At 43.1% G+C, this 27,285-nt stretch overlaps 1 protein-coding gene across 2 annotated transcripts in view; it reads right to left on the bottom strand.

Moving 5' to 3' along the window:
• TBX15 (T-box transcription factor 15) overlaps nucleotides 1-27,285 on the bottom strand; it is a 124,584-nt gene that overhangs the window by 12,056 nt on the left and 85,243 nt on the right. For both annotated transcript variants that reach the window (XM_052636844.1, XM_052636845.1), the window contains exons 6-7: nucleotides 18,649-18,713; nucleotides 2,911-3,008 (exon numbers count right to left, since the gene is read on the bottom strand). In XM_052636844.1, the coding sequence (XP_052492804.1) occupies nucleotides 2,911-3,008; nucleotides 18,649-18,713 (163 nt within the window). The remainder of the gene's footprint in view (nucleotides 1-2,910; nucleotides 3,009-18,648; nucleotides 18,714-27,285) is intronic.

The following is a 27,285-nucleotide window of genomic DNA, read 5'->3' as shown; positions in this document are numbered from 1 at the left end:
TTTTCCTCTAGCACCATCTCACCACCATATGTATCCAATAATTCTATGCTCATTTCCCCCCATCAGTATAAAAAGAGACTCAATGAACAAGTGTGACAGCTTGCTATGCAAGTTCAGTTTCTCTTAAACCATTGTTTCCCATGTGTCAATAAGTCTTCAGATGGATACATTTTCAACAGAAGCATCATGAACCCTGCTGTACTGAACATCTTAGCAATATAGGTTCCCTTTCAGCTTCCCCATGCCTACTGCACCTGCCCAGTGGTTCCACATGCTGGCGATATGCAGGTAGCCACCCCCAACCATGTGGGCACCCATGCCCACATCCGGTGACTGCGCTCCAAGATTTAACCAGATGCTGACCCTGCCTGCCTGAGCCATAGTGCCACCAAGCGCTATCTCATTCACCATTCATTTAGCACTTCCTGGGTGCCAGGCCCTGGGGTACATCTTGGGGACACATCAATGAACACAATGTCACCACCCACGCCTGCTCTCAGGAACTGGCACCCCTACCACCTTCTCATACCAGCCTTCATGATACAAAACTCCTGCTCAGTTAGGGCTTGGAAAGTCAACAAGTAAAGCAAAGGCAGATAAGCAAGGAGACACCTCAGAAATAAATAGGATCAAGTAAGTGTCTCTGCATGGCAGCTTCATTTATAAAGCTTGTTTATGTAAATGGCCTCACAAACACACACACAAAAAATCATCACTCTTTAGGAAAATTATCCCTCTTTGAGATGAATAAGTGGATTCAGAAGTAACTTGCCCAAGGTTATATAGACAGTTTAGTGACCATCAAGATGAAGGTCCAAATTTCCCAACTTCCATAAACCTCTGCCACTGAAGGGCCATGAAGGCATCAAAGCATCAGCAACAGCCTGAATATGTATTGATAGCATTAGAAGGAGCAAGATGCTTCCAACAAATGGCTTCCATTTCTCCTCCATTTATTCAAAACGGAAATAAAAGGACTACCTTGGCAGTCCAGTGGTTAAGACTCTGAACTTCCAGTGTTGGGGGTGTGGGTTTGATCCCACATGCCATATAGCATGGCCAAAAATAAAACAGGCCTACTTGCTCTCTCAAAGTAAAAAAGCAATATAAAATAAAACAACAAAATTTTTTAAAGAGATGGATATTCTGGACCACTTGCTTCCCCAGATCCCTGTGAAGATGAATGGTCTAATCACGTTATGAATAAATCATCAGAACAGCAACATTTCCTGTCTCTGGTGTGCTTTCTTTTCTGGTATTGATATGAGGGACATAGGGGGTGAAGACAATGACAACAACGATGATGATGACGACAATGACAAAAAGCACATACTAAGGGCTTCCTGTGGTTTTAAGTGCATTATCTCATTTGATCCTTGAAAGTGAAAAGAAGAAAGGGAAGTCGCTCAGTCATGTCCGACTTTTTGCGTCCCCGTGGACTGTAGCCCGCCAGGCTCCTCTGTCCATGGGATTCTCCAGGCAAGAATACTGGAGTGGGTTGCCATTTCCTTCTCCAGGGGATCTTCCCAACCCAGGGATCGAAGCTGGGTCTCCTGCATTGCAGGCAGATGCTTTATCCTCTGAACCACTAGGGAAACTAGTCTCCCATTATGCAGATAAGAAAACTAAATGTCAGAAAGGATGAGGGACTTGATCAGTGTCACCAAGCTAGCAAAGAACAGTGATAAGAGCCTAACTCAAGCTGTCAGACTCCAGAACCTATGCTTTTAATCACTATCTCATGTTAACGCCTGAGGGAGTTCAGTAATTCACATCATAAAACTTAATTCAGTGTGCAGACTGCTAGATAATATGTTATCAAGTCCTGGAAGGGACTCCTGTATCACTGAGCCATAATTTAAAAACCAGGACTCTATTAATAGCAACTATTTGATAGACTGAGTACAAACTAATTTTGATCACTGTCACTTCGAAACAAGAGGAGGCTGGAGAGGAAGACTCATTAGGCGTCTGACATTTGGGAAACTTTCACTTGGGTACCCCTGTGAATGGGTGCTGCCCCCGGGAGAGCCAGTGGTTGGACTGAAAAGAGGAGGTGAGATCAGCCCATGAGGCTGTTCACGTGGCCACAGGCTTCCCACCCTGAGAAGAGAAGGGAGATTAGAAATCGGATGAAAAGCACAAAGCAGTGGAAGAAAAAAGTCTACTCTGCCCACCCACTTGAGATGGGTGTGGCTCCACACCAGTGAAACAGGAGAAAGCACAAGTTAGAAGATTCAGAGGGGCTTGCAGCAGCCCCCTCCTCACTGTCAGACTTGAGAGATTCATTCCCACTGTCTGGGGCTAAGTTGTTTCTTACCTACAAACTAGAATAAGAAAACAGATAAGGCTGCCATGAGTAAAAAATGAAATTATTATTATCTCCAAATCTCCACCCCTGCTGGCTCCCTGGTGGTTCAGTTGGTAAAGAATCTGCCTGCAATGCAGGAGACCCAGGTTTGATCCCCCGGAGAAGGAAATGGCAACCCATTCCAGTATTCTTGCCTGGAAAACCCCATGGACAGAGAAGCCTGGTGGGCTACAGTCCATGGTGTCACAAAGAATCAGACATGCCTGAGTGACTAACACTTTCACTTTCCAAATCCTAAGGGCTACATGAATGCTTAGTGATAGAAACAATCATCTCAACACCATTGTGATCATGAACATAACCTTGCTTCAGAAAAGGGAGAGGGATCTGGAGGTGCCAGGTAAAACACTGCCTCTGAAACTAGCTTATTTGCACAAGTGGTGATGCTCTGGTTATTTATGGAGCTATCTAGTACTCTTCGTTCCAGGAGAGTCCATGTAACTCGTGGCTTGGCTTGGGGCCAGCTGTGCTATATTCAGTTCAGCTCCCACTCCCTCCCCGGCACAGCCTCTAAGCAGAGGCCTTGCCCAGGGCTTTACCTTGCTGCTTTTGCATGGTGGTGAAATCTTCAAAGGTGAGTGTGCGCACAGGGGGTCTCCAGAATGCATAAGTCTCCATGATGGCTTCCAGTCCCGTTCTACAGAGAGAAAAGCCAGCAAGTTGTTAAATAATCCCCAGAAATTCATTGACTTTTAAAAAAAATCCTGAGGTGGTTTGGTGACAATCAGCATATGTATAAGAACTGAGAGATATCATCACTGGGGTAAACTGGTCTGGAAGAGCACAGTTACAGATGTTGCTAGACTACAGGTGAAAGAAGAAATTAACCCAATTCAGATCATCTGTAAACAAGTCACAGCTATGATAGAATTGCACTCTGACCTTTCTTCAGAGAAGGTTTAGCCTGCATGAAAAATACACGTTAAATGTTAAAGGTCAAGGCCCCTGGATGTCATGAACAGATCTGAGCAGAGAGTCGCAGTGACCATTTCCCTACAAGACAATGTCATCATCATCACCACAGTGCACCGATACAGTCCGCCCCAGGGTCAACTTTGCCACCAGGTATGTGGAGTCAATGAAACCGTCATATTGCTGTGCCTTTAAAGGCTTCTTAAATCAACCGAGACAGGCAGGTAATAGAAATAGAAGGAGAGATAAGTGATCAAATACACTTGAATTTCTGCTGCAACAGGAAATGCCTACTTGAAGACACAAGTGTTTTGGTCCCTAAAATTATACCTCAAACAAAAGGACCAATACATTTCTGCAAATATTTATCTGCATTCTGTAATATAATAACCAAAATGGTCTTTGCGAGTCATATGCTTGGGACTTCAGGAACAGCCAATATTTTTATAATATATTACTTCTGCTTCATTGATACTGGAAATTCCATTAATTGAACTGTGTGCCCACTGCCTAGTTTATCCTTCAATAAATTCTATTATATATATGTGTGTATCTTTAGGGCTTCCCTGGTGGATTAGTGGTAAAGAATCCACCTGCCAATGCAGGAGACAGGGGTTCAATCTCTGGGTCAGGAAGATCCCTTGGAGAAGGAAATGGCAACCCACTCCAGTATTCTTGCCTGGGAAATCCTAGAGACAGAAGGAGTTTGACGGTCTACAGTTGATGGGGTCAAAAAAAGTCAGACACGACCTAGCAACTAAACAACAACAATTTATGCAATTGATAGACATTGTTTTAACATAATTATCCAGGCTATCTGCATTATCTTAAATATATTACTGCTGATATTCCATATCCTTAAAAGAGAATATTGGTTGGTGCTTTGTTTACAGCTTTGAAACACAGCTTCTGATTACTCCCTCTTTAAAACTAATTGTTTCACTTCCAGCTACATGGAGGCAGGGGAAATTCCGGCAGAAGATAGGAGAAGAAAGTTAAAGAAGAGTAGGGAGCATAAATCCTTTCATTGCAACACTGGAAAGGAACACAGTGTCCCTTCCTGGAAAAGATATGCTTTCCTCTTGAGATGAAATTTACGCTGCCTGTCCTCCCTAGGTAATACATATCCAGCATTCTCTTCAGTCCGGCACAGCAAGAATAATGTGAGAAGCTTTATTTTAAGTGGGAACAAATATCCTTCCCTAATAAATGATTACAATATCCCCTGAGGTTCTTCTCTGATGAGCTGCTGATACACTGATTGACTCTTTGTGTTGGAAAATTTCCTCTCTGAACTGGCCATACTTGCACAGTTAACTTTCTAAAGTCTTCCCTGGAATCTTGGAGGCTTTAAATACACCAACGTTGGCAAATCAAACTCTGTATTTTTAGAAGAGGTTGAGAGGAGAGGGTGTTGCATGGTGTTTATTAGCTGTTAATCTGTTAAAAGTAGGAATAGAAGACATCTCCACATAGTCACCGTACATTAATGCTGAATACAGTACATGAAACTATTTGTGAAGAGAAACAGTCCAGGCAATTAGGGAGTTCAGAATAATAAGGGGATAGGCAGATAAAGCCATGCTGAGCCTTGATGAACATAAAAAACAGACAGGCCAGGCTTAGCTCTTACTGCCTTGTTTTGGAATGTTGGGGGCTCACCAGAACATCTTCGGATTCTCTTTAATGGCATGAGAGGCTCACTGAAAATGTCCAGAGTCTCTATTGTTCCACCCCCTATTCCATTCTTCCCAGCAACATGTACCAATGATAGGGACAAAATATTAGTTCAAGGGCAAAGAACAGTTTCTTCTCACTTCATAATAAAGTGATAGAACACTGTGAAGAAGTCAAAATACACTGATATACTGCCAATGTTATATTTATTAAAGGAATAAAAAAATGAACATTAATCTTATTTACATAACAGGCAAAAAGGGCGAAGGTCTTAATAATTTTATTTAAGTAGTTAACTTTAAAAAGGATAGCAGACATTCATCCATTATCCAAATCTAAAATCTCCTCCCTATGTTACCATCTTAGATGGAGATGTTAGATGGAGAGTTATCTAGCCTCGGTTTGAGTATTTCCCAAGGAAAATATATAGTTTTGTGACAGATCTATTAGGAAGTTCTTTCTGACCTAGAGCTGAAATCTCTGATGTAACCTTTTCTTGTTAAAAAAAAATAAACATTTTTCGTTTAAAAAAAATAAACATTTTATTTTGGAATGCTTTTAGATTTATAGGAGTATCAGAGGTAATGCAGAAAATTCCAGTGTAACTGATGTAACCTTTACCCTCTGGTTCCATTGCTGTTGTTTAGTCACTAAGTCCGTCCAACTCTTCTGCGACCCCAGGAACTGCAACCCACAAGGCTCTTCTGTCCATGGGATTCTCTGGGCAAGAATACCAGAGTGGATGGCCATTCCTTTCTCCAAGGGATCTTCTGACCCAGGGATGGAACTGGCATATCCTGCATTAGCAGGCAGATTCTTTACCACTGAGCCACCTGGGAAGCCCCTGGTCCTATTGTGCTGTATGCTAAGTCATTTCAGTCGTGTCCAAATCTTGGTGACCCTGTGGACCACAGCCTGCTAGGCTCCTCTGTCCCTGGGACACTTCAGGCAAGAATACTGCCAATGGGTAAATAGTAAGAGTGCCAGACACTTTCCATATGCTCATCAGGAAAAGCTTCCTTAGCTCTTAACATAATGTACCACATGCCACATATGGACATGCCCATGGTCCGTCCAGTCCAGGTGTCTGTCACAAGGAGGGTTTTTTTGGTGGCGAATTTGGGGTTGGGCATGACTACCAAAAACTAACAGCTAAGTCTATACATTCCTGACCACACTTTACTAATGTGCTGTGGATCTCTCTTATAGATTCATCCTAGACCTTACTGAATCTATTTATATATTCAGATTGGGTCTCTTCCTTAAAAACATCAATCCTATTTACTATGACTTCCCTGGTGGCTCAGATGGTAAAGAATCCACCTGAAATGTGGGAGACCTAGGTTTAATCCCTGGGTCAGGAAGATTCCCTGGTAGAAGGCATGGCAACCCACTCCAATATTCTTGCCTGGAGAATCTCCATGGACAGAGGAGCCTGGTGGGCTATGGTCCATGGGGTCACAAAGAGGTGGATATGACTAAAACAAGCATAGTTACTGTTTACTATATGCCACATCATATTTGTCTTCAGACTTCACTAAGCTTTATTGTATAGATCAAATTGTTCAAAAGCACTATTTTTTTTTTTAATTTATCAGGATTTGGTAAAGTGCCGCAGCAAGGTAAGTATTAGCTAAATTACTTTCCACCATATTTTTTTAAATTTATTTTTGGCTGCCCTGAGTCTTCATTGCAGCACATTTGGTTTCTCTAGTTGTGGAAAGCAGGGGCTACGCTTCCACTGTGGTGCGTGAGGCTGCTCATCGTAGCGGCTTCTCTTGTCACGGAGCATGGGCTCTAGGGCTTGCGCGCCTCAGTAGTTGCAGCATGTGGACTTAGTTGCCCCTCAGCATGTGGGATCTGCCCCAATCAGGGATCAAACCCATGTCCTCTGCAATGGCAGGCAGATTCTCAACCACTGGATCACCAGGGAAGTCCCACAAACATGTGTCCCATACTTAGCTCAATGCCTTTTACATGGCAAGATTTCAATTTATATATATTAAATTAATAAATAAAGGAATCATTTTTATTACTTATTTATTTATTTAATATTTATTACTATTTTTATTACTGAGTCACTATTTCCCAAACTTTAACCAGCATTCATTTTTCCAAGACTGAAACAGGAAAACAACTTGATATCCAGTCATGACTCTGAAGACAGAAAGAATTCTCTAGTACTAGAGACGGGAATTGCATCTACGTGTGGCTGTTTGTGTCTTCCTTGACTCAGGTCCCAGAGAGGTTTCAGTTTTTCTTTGGTTTCTTCTGTTCTGGTCATGGAACTTCTAACCTTCAATAGAGTCTGAGTCCCCTAGCACAGGCCAGTCATTTCTATCCTCATCTTCTCTTCTAAGAATCCTTGCCAACTACCCATTAACATCTTCAGCCACTTGGATGTCTATTCAAAGTTTATACTAAGCAATGACATGTTGTTTACTTATTCATCATCATTATATCCCAGTTTAAAAAAACTTCATCTCAAGGGTTTTAAAAGTGAATTCATTCTCTAACGGATAAAAAAGTAGTCTTAGGTAACCTACATGTCATTAACATGTTCCACATGGTGGGCCTCAAACGGTTTGCTAAACACCAGAGACCTGATGTCATCTCTGAAGCTTCCAATCGAAGATGATCAAATTGGCCAGTGTCCCCGTCTTGCTTACTTTCCCCTCTTTGCTCCAGTGACAACAGAGACCATATCTAAACCCCCTTTGTTCAGTCATTTGGCTGTAATCACCTCTCTGATTTCCAGGCCTCTCCTCTTTAGACATTTCCGTCTGCTCACTGGCCAAGCCAACAGCACACACTGAAGAGGAGGGAGAAAGGGAAAGCGAAGAAGCAAGTCAGTGAGCTCTTCTGTAAACTGATGATGCCTTGAGATCAACTGATTTGGAAAAACAGCCAAAGGGAAAAGAAATAGTCTTCCAATCTTCTCATTCCAAAAAAGAAAAAAAAAGTGAGCTCATCCCTTTGAGGTTTATCAAATATTTGATGATTATAATAATTACAACTACATTCATAACCTGTTAGATAACACACCTATGCATAGTTTCTGTTTTTTATTTATCTTCAGATAGAAAATTATTTCTTATATTTCTTTCATTTATTTTCTTTGTAATTCTGACATCTTACTCTTTGCTGGTGATTCCATTAACAAGGGGAACTTATGCTAGCAATTATTAAGATCACTGATTAGCTCTCAGTAGAAGACAGTCAAAGACTAAGGGAAGTCTACTGAGATGGGGTCTTGAAGTCAAAAAGAGGTTATTCAATCAGGAAAACAATTATGTGCTAGTTTCGAGAGATATAAAGGCAAAAAACACCCCCAGGGTCTTTACCCTTAAGGAGAATTCTGCTCAACAAAAAGATAATGACCTGTAAATTACTGATTTCTGAACTGTGTGACACACGCTATACTGGAGATATGCAGGAGACGCCATGAGGCACTGAGCAAGATGTCTTGAATACACCTGGAAAACTCAAGGGCAGGGGGGTGTTCCACAAAAGGCCAGTTATTGAAGCTTAATATTGTAGGGTACTCAGTAGTTTTGCACACAGATAAGAGGAAGAAAGAGCTTCCACAGTAGTTAATAGTATATGCACAGACTTGGAGGCATGGAAAGAAGATGTACTCTAGGAACTGAACTAGTTCAGGGTGACTGGGGCTCCAAGAGCAAGGTGAGGGGGGTGGAGGGTGTGGGGCCAGGCACCATGAGTATTTATTCCATGTTAGGCTCTTGGGTTGTGTCCCACGGCCGATGCTATGCTTCAGAACTCCTTTCTTTTCTCCTCCAGTACCAACATTTGAAAAGACACAAAACCAGAATGTTCTGTTTTCTCAAGTCTAATTACCACATGTCAACTTTCTAATCCTTTTTCTTAGACTGTCCTTGGTCCCACTGTGGTCAGGTCAAACCTTCCACACGTCCTTCTCCTTCACTAGATCTAGAATCTTCTCCTATATTAAGATTCTTCAGGGTATTTGTTCTCCAGGGATAGTCCTAAAGACCTCCCAGTGGAGGTCTGAAAATTGGCAAAGAAGCCATCATTCAAAACTAGGAATAAAACTACCATATGATCCAGCAATTCCACTACTGGGCATATACCCTGAGGAAACCATAATTGAAAAAGACATATATGTACCTGAATGTTTATTGCAGCACTGTTTACAACAGCCAGGACATGGAAGCAACCTAGATGTCCACTGACAGATGAATGGATAAAGAAGTTGTGGTACATATATACAATGGAATATTACTCAGCCATAAAAAAGAATGCATTTGAGTCAGTTCCAATGAGGTGGATGAACCTAGAGCCTATTGCACAGAGTGAAGTAACAGAAAGACAAATATCATATATTAATGCATATATATGGAATCTAGAAAGACGGTACTGACAATCCTATTTGCAGGGCAGCAAAGGAGACACAGACAGAAAGAACAGACTTTCGGACATGGGGCGGGGGCTGGCGCGGGGTAGGGGGCAAGAAGAAGGTGGGGTGATCTGAGACAGTAGCATTGAAACATATACATTACCTTATGGCAAGCAGATAAAAAGTGGGAGTCTGATGTATGAGGCAGGGAACCCAAAGCCAGAACTCTGTGACAACCTAGAGGGGTGGGATGGGGAGGAGGTGGGAGGGAGGCTCAAGAGGGAGGGGACATATGTATACCTATGGCTGATTCATGTTGATATATGGCAGAAACCAACACAATATTCTTAAGGAATTATCCTCTAATTAAAAAAAAAATTTAACCCCAGCTTTAGGTGTGCAATAAATACATCTACCTGATGAACTGGTACTTTACAATGGTTTGAAAGCACAAGTGTCCAATGGACAGATGATTAGAGTTGAGTTAGAACTGTTCCTTACCCAGGGATTTCCAACATGGGAGTGCTGTAACCACTTGGAGTCTGAATAAGTAGAGTAATGCTAAATTACACAAGGCCCAGATGAGCTTACTGGTTAAGAGCACAAGGTCAGGAGCCAGGCTGTTGACCAGGGTTCCAGCTGCAACCCTGCCACTTAACTGGTACAACCTTGCCAAGTTATATAACCTCACACTCCTAAAGCTTCCTACCTGCAAAATGGAGATACTATTACTCCCTTTTAATTGTTACTTAATAAATGCATACTGATTAGGACAAAATATTTCAACACAAGAGAGAAAATACAATAAAAGCATGAGGACCACTGATCTAATTCAAGTAATAGAAATCCCACCATCTGCTCAGGTTGTGATATGGAACAAGAGAAAACATTCTTACTTAACTGGAATACAAAGCTTTGTCAGCCCTCTGGTTCTGGACTGAATGTGGAAGGACTCGTATGTTACCTAATTTCGTTTCTCATTCTCTCCTCTAAGAACCAAAAAAATGTGTCCCCCAAGCCTCTGTAGGCCTCATTATCTTGCAGATATTTCAGACTCCAATATGTTAGCCATTAAACAGACGTCACTCTGTTAGATGACACCATCGCTGGGCAAGAGCCATAGATAATAAAACAACTGCCAACTTTCTCTGGCAAACCCACATGGCCAAGAGGACAATAGGGGGAAAGATTCATGACACAGGAGGGAGAACAAATAACAAGGCAGAGAAAAATGTTAAACACTGGCTGAAAGACCATAAGCCTGGGGACGTGAAAAACAGCTATGGCCTGGATGAACAGGAGGAGTCTGGAAGGATGCTGCTGCCAGAGTCCACTATGAAGCCAGCTACCTTCAGCTGCAGATGAAGCAACGCCTACCGGGGAGTCCAGCACTGATCGCTTCCATAGATCTGTTGAATGGCACCCAGGCCAGGGATAACAAAAGAGTGTACAAAATCTCCAGGGGTTAGTGAGATTGCCAGGAATGAGCAGGATGAGACTGGCTGGAAAAATACAGCCAATGGCTCAAAGGAGAACAAACAAAAACTATAGAAATTTAAAGTGAGGGAAACACTTGGAAAGTCGTGCTGATTGAAAGGAAGACAAGCGGTCAGCTCCTTAGCTCTAAGCTTACCTTCAGGAGTGACAAGGAATCAGAGGTGGACAGGGGCAAGTGTGTCTGCTGACTGGCAAGTGATGCCTGTCGGAGGAGTGTGACACAATTCTCTGGAGGCTGTCACTGGCAGATTTGCCAGCTCTAAAAGCAACTACCTCACTGTACTCAGTCTTACCATCAGTAATATGGGAAACTCTATACTGCTACCAACCAGCTCTGAGGTAAAAGGAGAAAACTTGGACCACAGATACTAAATGAAATTACTACTACTATTTATATACTTATGATTTGAATGCCCAGAAATAAATATACAAGGTTGAACTGCAGGAAATAGCTACTATCTCACCATTTTGACCTACAACTAAGGAAATTTCATATGTTCAGCTGAACAGATAGATAAGTGTGTACACAGTATTCGAGATACTTGGTTATACTAGAGAACTCAACTAACAGATTTTAACTGAGACCCACACGCACCTTAACTCCCAAAGGAAAGTTTCTTTCAGAGGATGTGGCCTTGGGGCCAACCTTTTCCCGTTTTTCCTCCTGTTAATTTTCAGCACTCTAATACCTCGTCTCACAGTCCTCTTTCTTGCCAGGAAATGGCTTTCCATTCAGTGAACATGGCCTTGGGACAGCAGCTGCTTAACTGGGGGTCCACAAAAAAACTTTACTCCCAAATACCTTCCCCACCACCAGTAGAGATTCCTTCCTTTGGTTTAAGTCTCAGCCTCATTAAGCATCCTCTTCCAGTAAACAGACACATCCATTCTTGTAAGGCAGTCAGTGGTTCCATTTTTAGATCACCGTCTCCCAACACATGTAAGGGACACTAGGCACCAGGAAACACTACCACCCGTCACATTCCCAGAAAGCAGCAATGCTTGCAGGAAACAGTCAGAGAATTAGCTCGGACTCAGTACAGGCCCTATTGTGTTTTTAGTGAGGGGCAACCTATTAAACTCAACATTAAAAAATACTAAGATCATGGCATCTGGTCCCATCACTTCATGGAAAAATAGAAGGGGGAAAAGGGAAAGCAGTGACAGATTTTCTCTTCTTAGGCTCCAAAATCAGTATCAACTGTAGTCATGAAATTAGAAGATGCTTGCTTCTTGGAAGGAAAGCCATGACAAACCTAGACAGCAAATTAAAAAGCAGAGACATTGCTTTGCTAACTAAGGTCCATACTGTCAAACCTATGGTCTTGTCAGTAGTCATGTATGGATGTGAGAGTTGGACAATAAAGAAAGCTGAGCACTGAAGAACTGATGCTTTCCGACTGTGGTGCTGGAAAGACTCTTCAGAGTCCCTTGGACAGCAAGGAGATCCAACCAGTCAATACTAAAGGAAATCAACCCTGAATACTCATTGGAAGGACTGATGCTGAAGCCACACTTTAGCCACCTGACACAAAGAGGTGACTCACTGGAAAAGACCCTGATGCTGAGAAAGACTGAAGGCAAAAGGAGGAGAAGGTGGCAGAGGATGAGATGGTTAGATAGCATGACAGATTTAATAGACATGAACTTGGGCAAACTCTGAGAGATGGTGAGGGACAGTGAGGCCTGGCGTGCTGCAGTCCACGGGGTCACAAAGTATTAGATAAAACTTACTGACTGAACAGCAACAGTGCAGGCCCTATTGTGTTTTTAGTGAGAAGCAACCTATTAAAACTACTTTCCCTTGAAAACCAAGCTCCCCATAATACAGGGGCTGCCACTAGCCCTCTCTGACAGTCCCTGCCTTGTGGAATTTGAGTGTCCTGGTTTAAACCTCCAAGGGCAAACTCCATCGAGACAAAGACACCCTCCCAAAAAGCTGCAACAACTCTCTGGGCTACAGAAGGGCAACTCCCAGGGGGACCTGTCACGGAAGCACAACAGTGATTCCTGGCGCACCATGCCAGCAAGGGGCATCTGGAGGAAACCACGTCACCTGGGACAATCCCCCTGTAGTTCTCTTAGACTGTATAGAAGCTGGGAGTATAGGCAAAGGCCAAGGTCAGAGACAGGATGAAGGCTGCTAACAGAGGAGAAGCCAGGGTCACACAGTTCACTCCACTTCTAAAACAAGTTCACAGAACCTTCATTCCATCGACAGGTCATAATTTTAATCCTCTCCTCTTTGTGTATGTGTTTGCTTTGGAGGAAGTCCCTGGGAACTATATAGACGTTCCCAAACTAACTGAGGCTTTCTGTAAAATCTTATAAAATCCTAACAGGAATGAGATTTTCACTTTAGATGTTGGCTGAGACCTGCAGAGTCCTCTTTCCTGCAGCTCTTCTGTCTCTCCCCTTTCAAGTGCAAGGTCTCTGCCGTGGCAATGCTCCCTCCAGCTGCGCACATGGGCTCTCCAGGCACGTGGACACATACGACCTCCCGGGCTGCTTCTCGACTATGAGACTCAGTGCAAAGACTCCCGTTTCTCTTCAGCCTCCTGACCTTCATCTTCTCTTTGGACAGAGATGCCCATTGGGGTGGTCATCACAAAAGATGTAATTTGACCTCTCAGTTTGCTCCTGAGTGACCTTTCTCAACCAAACCTTACTCTGCTTGGGCTCATCTTCTGGGAGCCCGTCTTCCCTGAGGCTCACACCTCTGGAACTTGCTGGATGTTCTCCTTCTTCAGGGAGCCAGGCAGCCCAGACACACCCTCACTGTACAGGGCCAGTTCAAATGGCCTGAATGTTGCTAATCTACAATTAAGCTAAACCAGTGTCTTACAGCAGCAGTCCATCTCAGATTTGAATTAAAATTGCCCTTAGTCTTTCCTACAAAGACTATTTATAGATTCATTCTTTATTCCGTTCTTAGCACCCAAAACCAGCTCCCCACAGTTGCTCTACCTAACTCATCTCTGGTTGGCTTAAGGCTTTCTTATTCCAGAGATCCCAATTTTTAACTTCTCTGCCACTCATCAACTCTGTCTAATGTTTTGTAACTAAAGGAACAATTGTTATTTTACTCTATATACCTGGCACTACAGGGGAAAAAAATATAAGAATAAGAAAAAGGTAGAGACCCATCTGCAAGGAGCTTCATTCTAGCAGGGAACAGACAAAGCCCAGGAGCACAGATCACAAGACAAAACTTAACTCATGCTAAGGGCATCTGTTTTCCCCCAGCAATAAGAAGGTGTTACTGCCTCCTCCTTATGAGGAATCTCCCAGAAGGGATGCTGGATAATGCACCCTGGAGCTGGGCCTGCTAAAGGTAAATACATATTGATACTTCCACCCAAAGCTGTATTTGGGCTACAGAATTTCTGAGAAATCTAGAAGGAAGAACAACAGAAATAAACAATCTCCCTCCCATTGCAGAGACAATGCCTGGAAGCAAAATCTGTCAGTGTTTTCACTGCAAAAGGACTAGATGTCTACTACTCTTCTCCATAACATGAACACATACGCGCGCGTGCACACACACACACACACACACACACACACACACACTTTGGTAGACACTTCTATTCAGGGACATAATCACATGGGAATGAAAAGTAGGAGCTCCATAAGTAAAGGCCAAAGGGCAGTGACCTTCTCACACTGTAGCATGTGAATGATGCTTTCTAAAGAAGCAGGAGGAACCGTGATGGGCTCTGATGATGTCACAGGGCTGACACAGTGAACTCAGTGGGAGTCCCACTGGGGTTCCGGAATGCCCAACGGTTATCACCCCTTGTCCTCATTTGAACTCAGAATAAATTTCTGAGGAAGATCTAGGAGAGTGATGCCATGGAGACCAAAACACCAGTTTTACTATTGATAAAAAGTATTTGAAGATGATTGCACAGGTACGAAGGCTGAAAGAGTGTGCGGGAACCCCCTGAAAGGAGCTGACTTCGTGCAGGCCTCCTCTGCTGGGCTTACCATGCAACGGCAAGAGCCCAGATTGCATACTCTCTGCAGGCAAGCAGTCCTGAAGAGTTCCAGACTCAGCAGTCACATCCGTCACCCTGGTTCCCACTGAGGGGAAGGAGAAAGTGATGGGGCTACAAGCCACGAACACTTGTCATAGACCTCTCCTTTCATTCAAATAAGAATGGGAGGACTTCCCTGGTGGTGGCAATGGATGAGAATCTGCCTGCCAGTGCAGGAGTCCTGGGTTCGACCCCTGGCCCAGAAAGATTCCACGTGCCACGGAGGAACTAAGCCCATGTGCCACAACTGCTAGAGCCCGCGTGCTCTAGGGCCGGTGAGCCACAACTCCTGAAGCTCTCAGGACTACAGCCTGTGCTCCACAGCAAGAAAAACCACTTCAGTGAGAAGCCCATGCACCGCAAGGAAGAGTAGCCCCACTCTCCGCAACTAGCAAGAGCCCTTGCAAAGCAGTGAAGACCCAGGGCACCCAAAGGTAAATAAATAAGAATGGGAAATAAGTGTCTTCACAAGAGCTGCCTCAAGTTCTTCTCAACCCTCAGAGGACACGGCTGTCACCCTAGCCACGCTCTGCCACCCCAGCACTGTAGTGAGAGGTTTATGAGCCTACGGAGACTCATGAGAGGCTTTTTAAGAGAGTGCAGTGGCAGCTGCGTCTTCCCATCTTTCCTCTCACACTCCCCTCTGGAACCTCAGGATCACACTGGGATTGATGGAGATCGACAAACCTGAACGTGTTTTGGTTTGAGGTCTGGCAATTTCTGTAATTCCAAAGTATTCCACAAATGTTTTGTGTTCTACAAAACCAAAAAACACTGGCCAAGGACTTTCCCTCCTAATTTTTAAGCCCATGTGTCTTTAAAGGAAATGTAATCCATATGTTTCGGGTACATTTCTATGCAACTCATCAAACCATGCACGTCTGTATGAGTCATCTGATGTCTAAAATTCATGGGGAAAATCATAGATTCTTAAGAACTCTGTTAGCACAAGAAAGGCCATCAATGAGCCACTGATTAGAAGGTGATGAACTAACTGGATTCTGGTGTTGGCATAGACCACCAGTTCCTGGAGATTTATAAATAATCCTCTATATCCTCACCCATCAATTTTCCCATCTGCCAAACGGCGTTAATAATTCTTGCTGTCATCCTGCAGGCAGCCAGTAAGAATTAAAGTGTGGTTAACAGGCAATTTTGAGCTTCTTAAAGAGAAAATACAGGGACTCCTGTATTTGCCCCAACAAGTTTATTTTAGTCTAGCTTCCCAGAGAGCTGGAGGATAAGAATGGCTTCTACCTTCGCTAATTCATCCCAGTCCCTTCATGACACAGATGACTTCACTTTCATCATATCAGTTTCAGTTGCTAGGGATGTTCAGCTTGACTTCCTGTCCTCTACTAGGGACCCCTTATTTACAGGAATATGGGGAGTAAACAAGGCTTTCTTTAGTGGCTCAGTCAGTAAAGAATCTGCCTGCAATGCAGGAGAGAAGGGTTCAATCCCTGGGTTGTGAAGATCCTCTGGAGAGGGGGCGTGGCAGCCCACTCCAGGATTCTTGCCTGGAGAATCCCATGGACTGAGGAGCCTAGTGGGCTGCAGTCCATAGGGTCACAAAAAGTTGGACATGACTGAAGTGACTGAGCACATGCGTGCACGCACACACACACACAGGACATAAACAACAAAGTCGTGGTGAATAATCTGCATAGACAGCCAGAGAATGCTGGTTGATTTATTTGGGAAAGGGAAAGTTCTGGCTACTTGAGTAGGATCTTTAAGCAGAAGAATGATTTTTAGAGAAAGAGCTCTATTCTCCATATCTGTTGAATATAAAATAAGCAAGATTTTACTGCTAGCATGATAAAGCTTGAAGTGCACAGACTTTGATGTGAAGTGGACTTGGGTTATCTTCCCTACTCCCAGATTTACTGTGTGACATTAGAAAAGCTGCTTAAGCTCTCTGAGCCTATTTCCTTATTGGTGACAAACAGGTTGCCTTAAAGATTGGAAAGAATGTAAGTAAAAAGTCTGGAACACAATAGTGTTCAATAACAGATAACTTCTATAATTACTGATATTACTGAAAACAGCATGCAGGTTTTAATATGACATAATAAAGAATTTCCATGCTATCAGAAATTAATGAATAAGACACTGACATGGGCAAATGAGGATCTCTAGTTCTATTTTCCTGGCGTTCTTACAAAGAAGAACAGTCTATCACTTAGGACAGACATTTTAAGCAGTAAATGGCACCCCACTCCAGTACTCTTGCCTGGAAAATCCAATGGACGGGGGAGCCTGGTGGGCTGTAGTCCATGGGATTGTGAAGATTCGGACATGACTGAGCGACTTCACTTTCACTTTTCACTTTCATGCATTGGAGAAGGAAATAGCAACGCACTCCAGTGTTCTTGCCTGGAGAATCCCAGGGATGGCGGAACCTGGTGGGCTGCTGTCTATGGAGTCGCACAGGGTCGGACACGACAGAAGCAACTTAGCAGCAGCAGCAGCAAGCAGTAAGATATTCACCAGCCTTAAGGCAGACACAGGCCATGGCCAAATGATGTGTCAAGGTCCTTTCTAGCCTAGTGAGGAGACAGGGGAATCTCAGGACTTGAACTGAGCTGTTACCACAATTTTCTAACCAGAGATATACGCTTCAAGACACAAGGTCTTAATCTCAAGATTAAAGTGTGCCTCCAATTCCCAGTGCAAGTCCAATCCTGGTTAATACACCCTCTCTATTCTAATTTTCTCTTCTAAATCATGCCTCTGAAAAACAAGGAATCCAATGGGAAGACAAAAGAGGGAAAAAGGAGAAAAAACGAAAGCATTCTTTGGAATGCCAAGAAGAAAATAAACATGAAATGCTGCTGAAGATACAGAAGGAAAGAAAGGAACTGGATACCTAAAGTCACTAGGATTGGTCTCTGGAGACAGATGGTGATGTCTAGAGCAGAAATTCTTAACTTTTTGGTCACAGATATTTTTTGAAAATTTGAAGAAAGCTATGGACCTCTCCCTAGAAAAATGCACACCTGGTCATTCACTCACAACTTTTCTTTCACTATCTGGTAACTCACAGAACCCCTGAAATGTGCATGGACCCCAAGTAAACACCTTAAACACCATAGAGGCTTCTTTATGAAAAGCCAGCTTCTATTTTGAGCTCCTCTTCACTAACAAGGTTCTCAATAAGCCCAGCAGGCAGAGCCCCCTAAAGGAGGCGACAGGAAACATCTTACAAGCCTGTTCTTGACTTGGCCATTGGGCATGGAATAGAAACCATTCTTCATTAGCTACATTTTGAAAACAAAGGCCTTTGTCTTGTTGTAAAGAGTCATTAACAGGAAGGCATTTTCCTTAGGCTATTCCACTACCTGGGCTTCCCAGGTTGCACTAGTGGGAGATGCAGTTGCACAGCCACCTGCCAATGCAGGAGATGCAGGAGACAGGAGTCCAGTCCCTGGATGGGGAAGATCCCCTGGAGGAGAGAGTAGCGACTCGCTCTAGTATTCTTGCCTGGAGAATCTCATGGACAGAGGAGCATGGCTACAGAGGGCTATAGTCTGTGGGGTCACAGTCAGACCCGACTGAGCACAAACACGAATTACAAACAAAGAACTGAATAATTCAACCTTTGGGAGGCAGCTTTTTGATTCCCAAACAACTACCCATTTCTCTTGGCCTGCGTCTGTCTAGCATGCAAGTGTTCTCCAAAAAGTAGGAGCCAGAGCCACCAATGGGGCGTGGGGAAAATAATGCCATATAGAAAAGAAAGGTCAGTGAGTCATGTCCAATTTGCTCACCTGTTTCTTCCAGAATCTCTGAATCCTTTAGCAAAAGGGTTTCGGTCAATTTTTAATCTGGTGATCTGGAAAACAAACAAAAAAAGGATGAATTGTATTTATATTAACTGATTTCTTTTTTGGTTGCTCCTAGAAAGTTAACAAAAATCACCCAGTGAACAACAGCTGTTATTTTTATTTAACTTCCTTTTAGGTTGAGATTTAGATTGAAGTTGACATAGGACTTGGGCCTGGCACACAGATGTCTGACCCACCTGACCCACTTCTTCCTAAAAACCAAGGTCTTCCCAGTATGTGACTCTGTAAACTCTCTTCTGCTCACCTTCCTTGCCCCCAAATGGTGATAAATCATTTGTCCAGACAAACAAAGGTATCCAAATGGAAAACCGGACAATGGTCAGATACAAGACACACAGGAAGTACCTGAAAAGTGCTTGTTGAATGAATGAATAAATGAATGAGTGAGCAAGTGAGTGAAGAATGAATGAATGGATTCAGTCAATCCAATCAGGTGCAATTAGACCACCAGACAACCTGCCTCAGCCTGACAGAACCAAATAATTGCCGGCATTTCCCGTTTCACTTAAGTTGTGCCTTTTTTGCCTTTGTGTATTGCTCATCTGATATGACCTAAAATGATCTTGTAGACAACACAAAAAAGTAGCTAGACTTTTATCAAGGCTGCACCCAAAGAAAAATCTAGAAATGGGAGACGGGATAAGGCAGGATGCAGGGCATCTCACAAAGTCTCTTAAGTCCCATAACTTAATCAAAAGAAACAAAAAAGCAGCTTCATAAGGCTGAGCAAATCCAGTGCAAACAATTGTAACCCAAGTTGGATGGGTCTTTAGGAGTCATCTGGTTCAACCACCACTCAGCACGATTCCCCCTCAACTGCATTTTATCTACATCCCCTCCCATTCTGCTTCAGTATATATTACCCTATTGCCTTCAGACCAGAACAGGCCTGACCAACAAATTCCATCTGCGCTCTTGTGTTTCTGCCTTTAACCTTTGTCAGGGCAGGCATTTTGATATCTTCTGTCTGAACTGGATGGTAATGACTCACTATGTTCAAACAACAGAGACTTAGAGGTGGGGCCTAGGAAGCTCAGGAAAGGAGAAAAGTCATCCTCCATGGTAATTCTAGAAATAAGGAAATTTCATTTTTAAGATCATCTTCCCATTTCTTTTTTTTTTACCTTTTTAAAATTCATTTATTTTAAAAAATTAAATTTAAAATTCATTCATTTACTTTTTAACTGGAGGATAATTTCTTTACAATGTTGTGTTGGTTTCGGCTTTACAACAACACGAATCAGTCATAATTATATATATATATCCCCTCCCTCTTGAGCCTCCTGTCCCCCTCCCATCCCACCCCTCTAGGTGGTCAAAGAATGAATTTGAGTCAGTTGAATTGAGGTGGATGAACCTAGAGCCTGTTATACAGACTGAAGTAAGTCAGAAAGAGAAATACAAATACTGTATTGCACTCATCTCACATGCTAGTAAAGTAATGCTCAAAATTCTCCAAGCCAGGCTTCAGCAATACGTGAACCGTGAACTTCCTGATGTTCAAGCTCGTTTTAGAAAAGGCAGAGGAACCAGAGATCAAATTGCCAACATCCGCTGGATCATCAAAAAAGCAAGAGAGTTCCAGAAAAACATCTATTTCTGCTTTATTGACTATGCCAAAGCCTTTGACTGTGTGGATCACAATAAACTGTGGAAATTCTGAAAGAGATGGGAATACCAGACCACCTGACCTGCCTCTTGAGAAATCCGTATGCAGGTCAGGAAGTAGCAGTTAGAACTGGACATGGAACAACAGACTGGTTCCAAACAGGAAAAGGAGTACGTCAAGGCTGTATATCGTCACCCTGCTTATTTAACTTCTATGCAGAGTACATCATGAGAAACGCTGGACTGGAAGAAACACAAGCTGGAATCAAGATTGCCGGGAGAAATATCAATAACCTCAGATATGCAGATGACACCACCCTAATGGCAGAAAGTGAAGAGGAACTAAGAAGCCTCTTGATGAAAGTGAAAGAGGAGAGTGAAAAAGTTGGCTTAAAGCTCAACATTCAGAAAACGAAGATCATGGCATCCAGTCCTATCACTTCATGGGAAATAGATGGGGAAACAGTGGAAACAGTGTCAGACTTTATTTGGGGGGGCTCCAAAATCATTGCAGATGGTGACTGCAGCCATGAAATTATAAGACGCTTACTCCTTGGAAGAAAAGTTATGACCAACCTAGATAGCATATTGAAGAGCAGAGACATTACTTTGCCAACAAAGGTCCGTCTAGTCAAGGCTATGGTTTTTCCTGTGGTCAAGCATGGATGTGAGAGTTGGACTGTGAAGAAGGCTGAGCGCCGAAGAATTGATACGTTTGAACTGTGGTGTTGGAGAAGACTCTTGAGAGTCCCTTGGACTGCAAAGAGATCCAACCAGTCCATTCTGAAGGAGATCAGTCCGGGGATTTCTTTGGAGGGAATGATGCTAAAGCTGAAACTCCAGTACTTTGGCCACCTCATGCGAAGAGTTGACTCATTGGAAAAGACTCTGATGCTGGGAGGGATTGGGAGCAGGATAGAAGGGGACGACAGAGGATGAGATGGCTGGATGGCATCACTGACTCAATGGACGCGAGTCTGAGTGAACTCCGGGAGTTGGTGATGGACAGGGAGGCCTGCCATGCTGCAATTCATGGGGTTGCAGAGTCAGACACAACTGAGTGACTGAACTGAACTGAACTGAACTGAACTGAACTGAACTGAATGCATATATATATGAAATATAGAAAAACAGTACTGCTGAGCCCATCTGTAGGGAAGGAATGGAGATGCAGACATAGGGAACAGACTTAGGGACATCTTCCCATTTCTGATCACAGCAGAACTTACCACTAGGACGTCTAAACAGTGTTTCTTACATTGCATGTCTTTCTAGGTCCCTCTTCTGTCTCCCTTTGTCACAACAGAATTTCCTAAAGTCACAGTCTGAAGGTCTTTAAAATACAATGTGAGATTCTGAAAAAGAGATTCTGCCTTGAAAGTACCAAAGTTTATTTTTTCCCCTTAAACATTCCTTGCTTCAGAGTGGCACACTAATAACATAGCACTAATAATGAAGCAAAAGCAATTTCACATCTATTTTATGGACCAGAGCAAGAGCCCGAAGCTTTGGCTTTCTAAAGTCTAGTGTCTGCCCTGGGAATACTGTATTGACTTTTAAGACTGTCACTGCTTTTCTGTTTTTGACTCAAAATCAGTTTTCTTCCTCCATAATCCATAGCAATAAACCACACACCATATTTTCTTTTCAAGTTGGAGTTATAATATTTTATTTTCTCTTTCAAGTTGGCTTATCCTGTCCGACTCATTTATGATAGCAGCTTGTGATATATGATTGCACTGCTGTGTTTTGGGGCACAGACCCCTGTAAATGTAATGATGTTCTATTTAATGGGCCTGGGAGAAACGGTTGAAAACTTGTTTCCCACAGTTCCCTGTATTTCAGGCCAAGGAGTCTGCATGGAGATTTAATAGACAAATACCACCAAATGTTAAGAAACACAACACTTTTCCACTTGTTTCAAAGTTTTCAATGTGGGGTTTAGAGAGTTCTATGAAGAGGGTGATGGTGCTACGCCTTATTCATTTATTATCAAGGGTTTTCCAGGTGGTGCAGTGGTAAAGAATCCGCTTGCCAATGCAGGAGATGCAAGAGACACAGGTTTGATCCCTGGGTCAGGAAGAGATCCCCTGGAGAAGGAAACGGCAACCCACTCCAGTGTTATTGCCTGGGAAATCCCATGGACAGAGGAGTCTGATGGGCTACAGTCCATGGGGCTGCAAAGAATCAGACACGAGTGAGCAAACACATTGCATTACATTTGTGTGCAAAGCCATGTGACGGGTTGCAATTGCAGAGTGGTGGACAGTCAGTACTGTGTGTCATCTGTGCCTTCTCCAATAAAGCTTATAATCAAGGAGAAAAAAGAAGATAGATATATATATATTAATAATTACAGCATAAAACAAAAAGTTATAAGGTTTTGAATAAAGGCAAAGTGCCATAAGAACTTACAGGAAGTAATAATTGCTTCATGCTAGCTGAAGGGCTCCCAGGTTTTACCTTAGGGGAAGCATGTAAGCCAAGCTGGGAAGGATGCATAGGATTTTAATGAAATCTGCAAAAAGGGGAGAAAGGCACAAGGGAAGCATTTAAGAAGAAAGCTCTTACGTAAGTCATAGGATTGAAGGGGGAAAGAATGAAGCATTTGTTTGGCTGCATTGGTCTCAGTTGCATCACATGGGATCTTTGTTGCGGTGTGCGGACTTTCTAGTTGTTGCACATAGACCTAGTTGCTCTGTGACATGTGGGATCATAGTTCCTTGACTGGGAGCCGAACTTACATCCCCTGCACTGGAAGGCAGATTCTCAACCAGCAGACCACCAGAGAAGTTCCAGAACGAAACATTTTTAAGAAACACTGAAGAGTCTGATGTAACCAGAGCACAAGGTACAAGAAGAGAAGTGTGAGAGAGAAAACTGAGAGGTTGACCTCAGGCCACGTCATGAAAAGCCTTTACTACCCTGCAGACATTTAGTTACCCTGTAGGCAGAAGAGAGCAATACTAGCTATCCACACTAAATTATGACCCCGATTAATGCTTATGCCAACAACTTTGGCTATGCCTACAAATACCAAGGGTGAGTTTCTCATGTGGTTCCGAAGTAAAGAATCCACCTCCCAACTCAGGAGATGTGGGTTCTATCCCTAGTTGGGAAGATCCCCTGGGGGAGGAAATGGCAACCCACTCCAGTATTCTTGTCTGGAGAATCCCATGGACAAAGGAGCTTGATGGGGTCACAAAAATTCAGACACGACTGAGCACGCGCACACACACAAATATCAAGGGTAACGTGGACAGTATTTTGGAGAAGTAAATCAATGTATTCACAACATCGATAATCCCATAGTTCCCATATCAAGAGCCACCTGGTAGATTCAGTATAGTGGATGCTAAGTCGCTTCAGTTGTGTCTGACTCTGTGACCCCATGGACCATAGCCCACCAGGCTTCTCTGTCTATGGGATTCTCCAGGCAAGAGTACTGGAGTAAGTTGCCATTTCCTTCTCCAGATTCAGTACAGAAAGGGAGGTAAATGACAGCTTGCTGATCTACAGAAGGAAAGATATGGCATGAGATGAATTTTCATCAGGTAGAAAAAGAAGTAAAAAAATCCTCCCTTTCTACTCCAGTGGGACATGAGAAAAGAGGTGACGGACAAAAGAAAAGCAAGTAGTTAGGTTTACATGTGCTTTTGCTCTCTACTCAAACTAAAATCCAGGGGCAGGGTTGGGGAGACTCAGAGGCACACTGGCAGGTCACACATGGGGTGGCTGCACTAGCACAGATACAGCAGGAAGAGGCCTGAGTTAGGATTCCCGAGCCTTCCATGGCCCTTCTACAGCGGGTCAGGGACTCAGAGGAGAAGGCAGGGTGACCTCGACACAGAGGTGCTGCGGTCCAGGCAAGAGCCAGAGGACCTAGATGAAACCTGAGGTGGAGCCGAGCTATCTAGGGAAGTCCGAAAGGTCTGACCGAGGCAGGAACACAAAAGTGCAAGTTGAACAGTCTCCTGTTGGTAGGGCATATCAACACAAGGAATCCAAGGACCAGCCCAGACCTGCCCCAGGCCACACCCCTAGCAGAGGCAAGTGAGGACCAGAGGACCGCACAGGGGCCCCCAAGCAACCACAAAGAGGACTCATAAACCCCACTGCACCCATCCCTGCCCACACACTGTACATCTGAAGTAGCAGGGGAGGCTCGTTTGAGTACTTCAATATCAGCTGTACCCTTAATGTTATTTACTTACTATGATCAAATAGGACTGTCAACCTCTGCCTCCCCATCTTAGTTAGACCAGGTGACTGTTGTCTTTTGACTAAACTACTCTAAATACCCTTCAAACTAATCTCTCCTCTTCCACTCTTGTGTGCTAAGTCACCTCAGTCATGTCTGACTCTTTGCAACCCTATGGACTGTAGCCTGCTAGGCTTCTCTGTGCATGGGAATTCCCTAGGCAAAAATACTGGAGTGGGTTGCCATGCTCTCCTCCAGGGGATCTTCCTGACCTACGGATTGAACCTGTGTCTCTTATGTCCCTGTCCAATCTCTTCTCTTCACTCAGCAACCAAAGTGATCTTTGTTAACATATAGTCAGACCATGTCATTCTTTCAGTGCTTACCACTGGACTCAGAATTCAATCCAAGCTCTGCCTGGCCTTGCAGGGTCAGCATGCCCTGGCTCCTGCCTGCCTCTCCATCCCTCCCCACCCTCCCCTAACTCTGGTCCACAGGCTCCAGGCAAACTGAGCTGCTCTCAGAGTTAGAATGGGTCAAGCTCTTTCCCTGCTCAGACCCCTCACATTCATTCTGTGCTGTGCTTAGTCATTCCAGTTGTGTCCAACTCTTTGCAACCCCATGGACTACAGCCCACCAGGCTACTGTCCATGGGATTCTCCAGGCAAGAATACTGGAGTGGATTGCCACTCCCTTCTCCAGGGAATCTTCCCAACCCAGGAATTGTACCCGGGTTTCCCTCATTTCAGGCAGATTCCTTACCATCTGAGCCACCAGGGAAACCCATTCTACCCCCAGACTAAAATATTTTCTTCTCTACTCTTCATATAACTGACTCCTCATCCTAAGTCTCAGTTCAAATGTTAACCTCCTGAGAGAAGTCTTCCTTGATTACCCCTCCAAAATAGGGTACTTCTGCCACTCTCTTAACTATACTCTCTTTATTTTTTCCAAATTATATATAATTTATTTGGGAGTTTTTCCACAAAAATCAATTATTTAAAAGGGATATTGAAGAATTAATAAATTCTCTTATATTTTTGCTCATAGCTAGTTTATCTCCCATCTATTGTAGTGGTAAGTCAAAACTTGCACTTAGCCTAACATTATAATATGCATGTTACAATTAAATAAAATGAAATTTATTTTCAACAATATTAAAGATATATTTTATTATTTACAACAGCATCCATAAAGATTTGGGAGGAAAATATATATCTATATTATAGATAGATATATGTAAATATAGCTGTGGGTTCAATCCCTGGTTGGGAAGATCCCCTGGAGGAGGAAATGGCAACCCACTCCAGTATTCTTGCCTGGATAATCCCATGGACAGAGGAGCCTGGCGGTCTATAGTCCACAGGGTCGCAAAGAGTCAGACATGATTGAGCATGCATACAGCCACAGCCAGCCAAGATGACGTGCTATTTGTGTTCAATGAATGCACAGAGTGAGAGAGTGAATGAATTTCATTCATTGGTGAAACAGAAATCACCAGTCCCAAAGCCATAATAAACCTTAGAGAATATAGACCAAACAACTCCCCCAATCCTATTTGCTTTCACTATAGGGATTACAGACAAAAATCTTAAATGCCTTTCCCGTCAGAACAAGGTCTATTAGTAACTTCCGTTGTAACTAAAGCTATTCTACAGCAGTTGTGTTCAAACTTGGTCCAATGATAATGAGGCCACATGGAAAATACAGAGGTTTTGGAAGCATTTTTCTTCACTGATTTTCTTTCCATAACCCTATACTGATTTGTGTAGTCTGAGTTATTGAAGACAATGGCACATAAGGGGGTGGTTATGGCTTGCCACTATTCATTTTAATCATTTTCCCTCACTGTTTTGCTTAGTAACATAGATGCAGTTGATAAATCAGGTATACCTCACCATGCACAGTGCAGACATAAAGAGCACAACCTACAATGAAAATCTGAATATCCTCAGTATAATTTCACCAGACCAAGGCTCAAAGGGACTTCCCTCATTAACATACTCTTATTCTTATTTTTTTACCAGATTGCTTGAAAAGTATTCCATCAGGATAAAAAATTTTAATCCAATGTAAACAAAAATTCTATACTAATTTGATTGCAAAGTTAAGGCAAAACTGGCTCAGTAGTTCAGGGTATAATGAGTGGCTCAGAAATCCTATTGGATTTGCTTACACAAACCTGGCCTGGCTGTGGTTTCAGACTTCCCATTCAGTTCATGTAGCCAATTCTCATCAAGAAATAAGACTGTGTGACCTGAGGAAGACAGGGCTGTGCCATTTTGAAATCTAGTTTCCTATTTGGAGAAAAAAACAAAAAATCAAGGTTCAGCAGTCTTTTTCCCCTAGAGAGGACAAAGACTTTGCAATGGAAATTTCCTGTTAATTCCATGAGGACATATATTGGCATCAGCTTCTTCCAAGAAAAAGCATTAAGGGTAGAATCACCTTTATTCCTACTTCTACCCCCTTGTCCTCCTTGATGAGAGTCTGGGCATCGTGTACTTTCCTCTCTGCCATGGGCCTGCCAAGGTGGCACTCCAAGAGCAAATAACAGCAATAATAACTTCAGTATGTTAGCAGCCCTGGGAGTCTATGTGTCAGTCAGCAAGGGTCAGTAGAAAGAATGGGCAAGAAAAGCATCAATTATTTCATGAAAATAGAAAGTCTTTCTTCACATGCCACTCCTATTTATATGCAAAGAAGCAGAATCACAGATACATCAGGAACCTGGAAGTAGAGGTATATTG

Source organism: Budorcas taxicolor, chromosome 3 (genome assembly GCF_023091745.1).
Source record: "Budorcas taxicolor isolate Tak-1 chromosome 3, Takin1.1, whole genome shotgun sequence".
In the NCBI taxonomy this organism is placed as follows: domain Eukaryota; kingdom Metazoa; phylum Chordata; class Mammalia; order Artiodactyla; family Bovidae; genus Budorcas; species Budorcas taxicolor.
Note: the sequence above shows the minus strand (reverse complement) of the source record. Positions and strands in the feature narration are given on the sequence as shown.